This window comes from Manis javanica, chromosome 11 (assembly GCF_040802235.1).
Source record: "Manis javanica isolate MJ-LG chromosome 11, MJ_LKY, whole genome shotgun sequence".
NCBI lineage: Eukaryota > Metazoa > Chordata > Mammalia > Pholidota > Manidae > Manis > Manis javanica.
In genome coordinates this window covers 25,406,546-25,407,972 of record NC_133166.1, presented here as the reverse complement: position 1 = coordinate 25,407,972, position 1,427 = coordinate 25,406,546, and the positions used below count along the sequence as shown (strand labels likewise).

General features: G+C 44.6%; 1 protein-coding gene across 1 annotated transcript; it reads left to right on the top strand.

Moving 5' to 3' along the window:
• The first annotated feature begins 308 nt into the window (after nucleotides 1-308).
• On the top strand, nucleotides 309-1,247 carry LOC140844217 (olfactory receptor 52A1-like). Its single transcript, XM_073215692.1, has one exon. The coding sequence runs from the start codon at nucleotides 309-311 to the stop codon at nucleotides 1,245-1,247; it is 939 nt and encodes a 312-aa protein (XP_073071793.1).
• The last annotated feature ends 180 nt before the right edge of the window (nucleotides 1,248-1,427 follow it).

Sequence of the window (1,427 nt, the reverse complement as noted above, 5' to 3'; positions counted from 1 at the left end):
CAGGCAGGTGGTTGCCTGGCTCTAATGGAGTTGCCCTGCCAGGCAACAACATCCTACTATGAACAGTGCTGGGGATGCCCTCCCTGGATACAGTGATACATGCACGGATCTGACTTTTCCCTGCAAAAATAACTATGAGATGGATGATATGACCTTGGAGTTCTACAGAAATCAGGCAGAATCACCATAATATCTCTGGACAAAAATAGGAAGTAGATGAACAGTGGAATATTATGTGCCTTGCTATGAGTGTGGCACTTAGGTAACGTCGACCTTACTTTGTTTTCATCTGAGTTGCCAGGGACGCGATGACCATTTCCAACAGGACAGTCTTCATGCCTCCTGTGCTCACCCTGATCGGGATTCCCGGCCTAGAGTCTGTGCAGGGCTGGATTGGCATCCCATTCTGTGCCATGTACCTTGTTGCCATGATCGGAAATTCCTTGCTTCTCATCATCATCAAATCAGAGCGCAGCCTCCACGAGCCCATGTACATTTTCCTCGGCATGCTGGGAGTCACAGACATTGCTCTTGCCACCACCATTGTGCCCAAGATGCTTGGCATCTTCTGGTTTCATGTGCTAGAGATTTATTTTGAATCCTGCTTGCTTCAAATGTGGCTTATCCACACATTTCAGTGCATAGAGTCAGGCATCCTGCTGGCCATGGCCCTGGACCGTTATGTGGCCATCTGTTATCCACTAAGGCATGCAGCCATCTTCACCCACCAGCTAGTCACCCAGATAGGGGCTGTGGTAACACTCAGGGCAGCCATTCTTGTGGCCCCTGCCATAGCACTGATAAAGTGCCGGTTACAATTTTATCTTACAACAATCATCTCTCACTCCTACTGTGAGCATATGGCCATTGTGAAACTGGCTGCAGAAAATGTCCAGATCAACAAAATCTATGGTTTGTTTGTGGCCTTCACTGTAGAAGGCTTTGACCTCATATTCATCACACTGTCCTATATACATATATTTATCACTGTTTTTCATTTGCCCCAGAAGGAGGCTCGGTTGAAAGCATTCAATACTTGCTTCCCTCATATCTGTGTCTTCCTTCAGTTCTACCTCCTTGGCTTCTTCTCCTTCTTCACACACAGGTTTGGATCCCATGTCCCCCCTTATATTCATATCCTGTTTTCTAGCATTTACTTGCTGGTCCCACCGTTCCTCAATCCACTTGTCTATGGTGCAAACACTAAGCAGATACAAGTTCATGCGGTAAATATGTTTTTTTCATAAACCCATTGTAATGAATACCTTCATGCTTTCCTCTTTGTACTTTAGTAAAATCACCCAAATCAAAATAAAACAACAAAAAAAATACATGTAGTCTCTGATGCTTGAGCTTTCCATTTAATTGTTTCATGAAATTTCCAGGATGAGAGCTAGTTTTCTTGATCATTACAGCTAATGCCAACT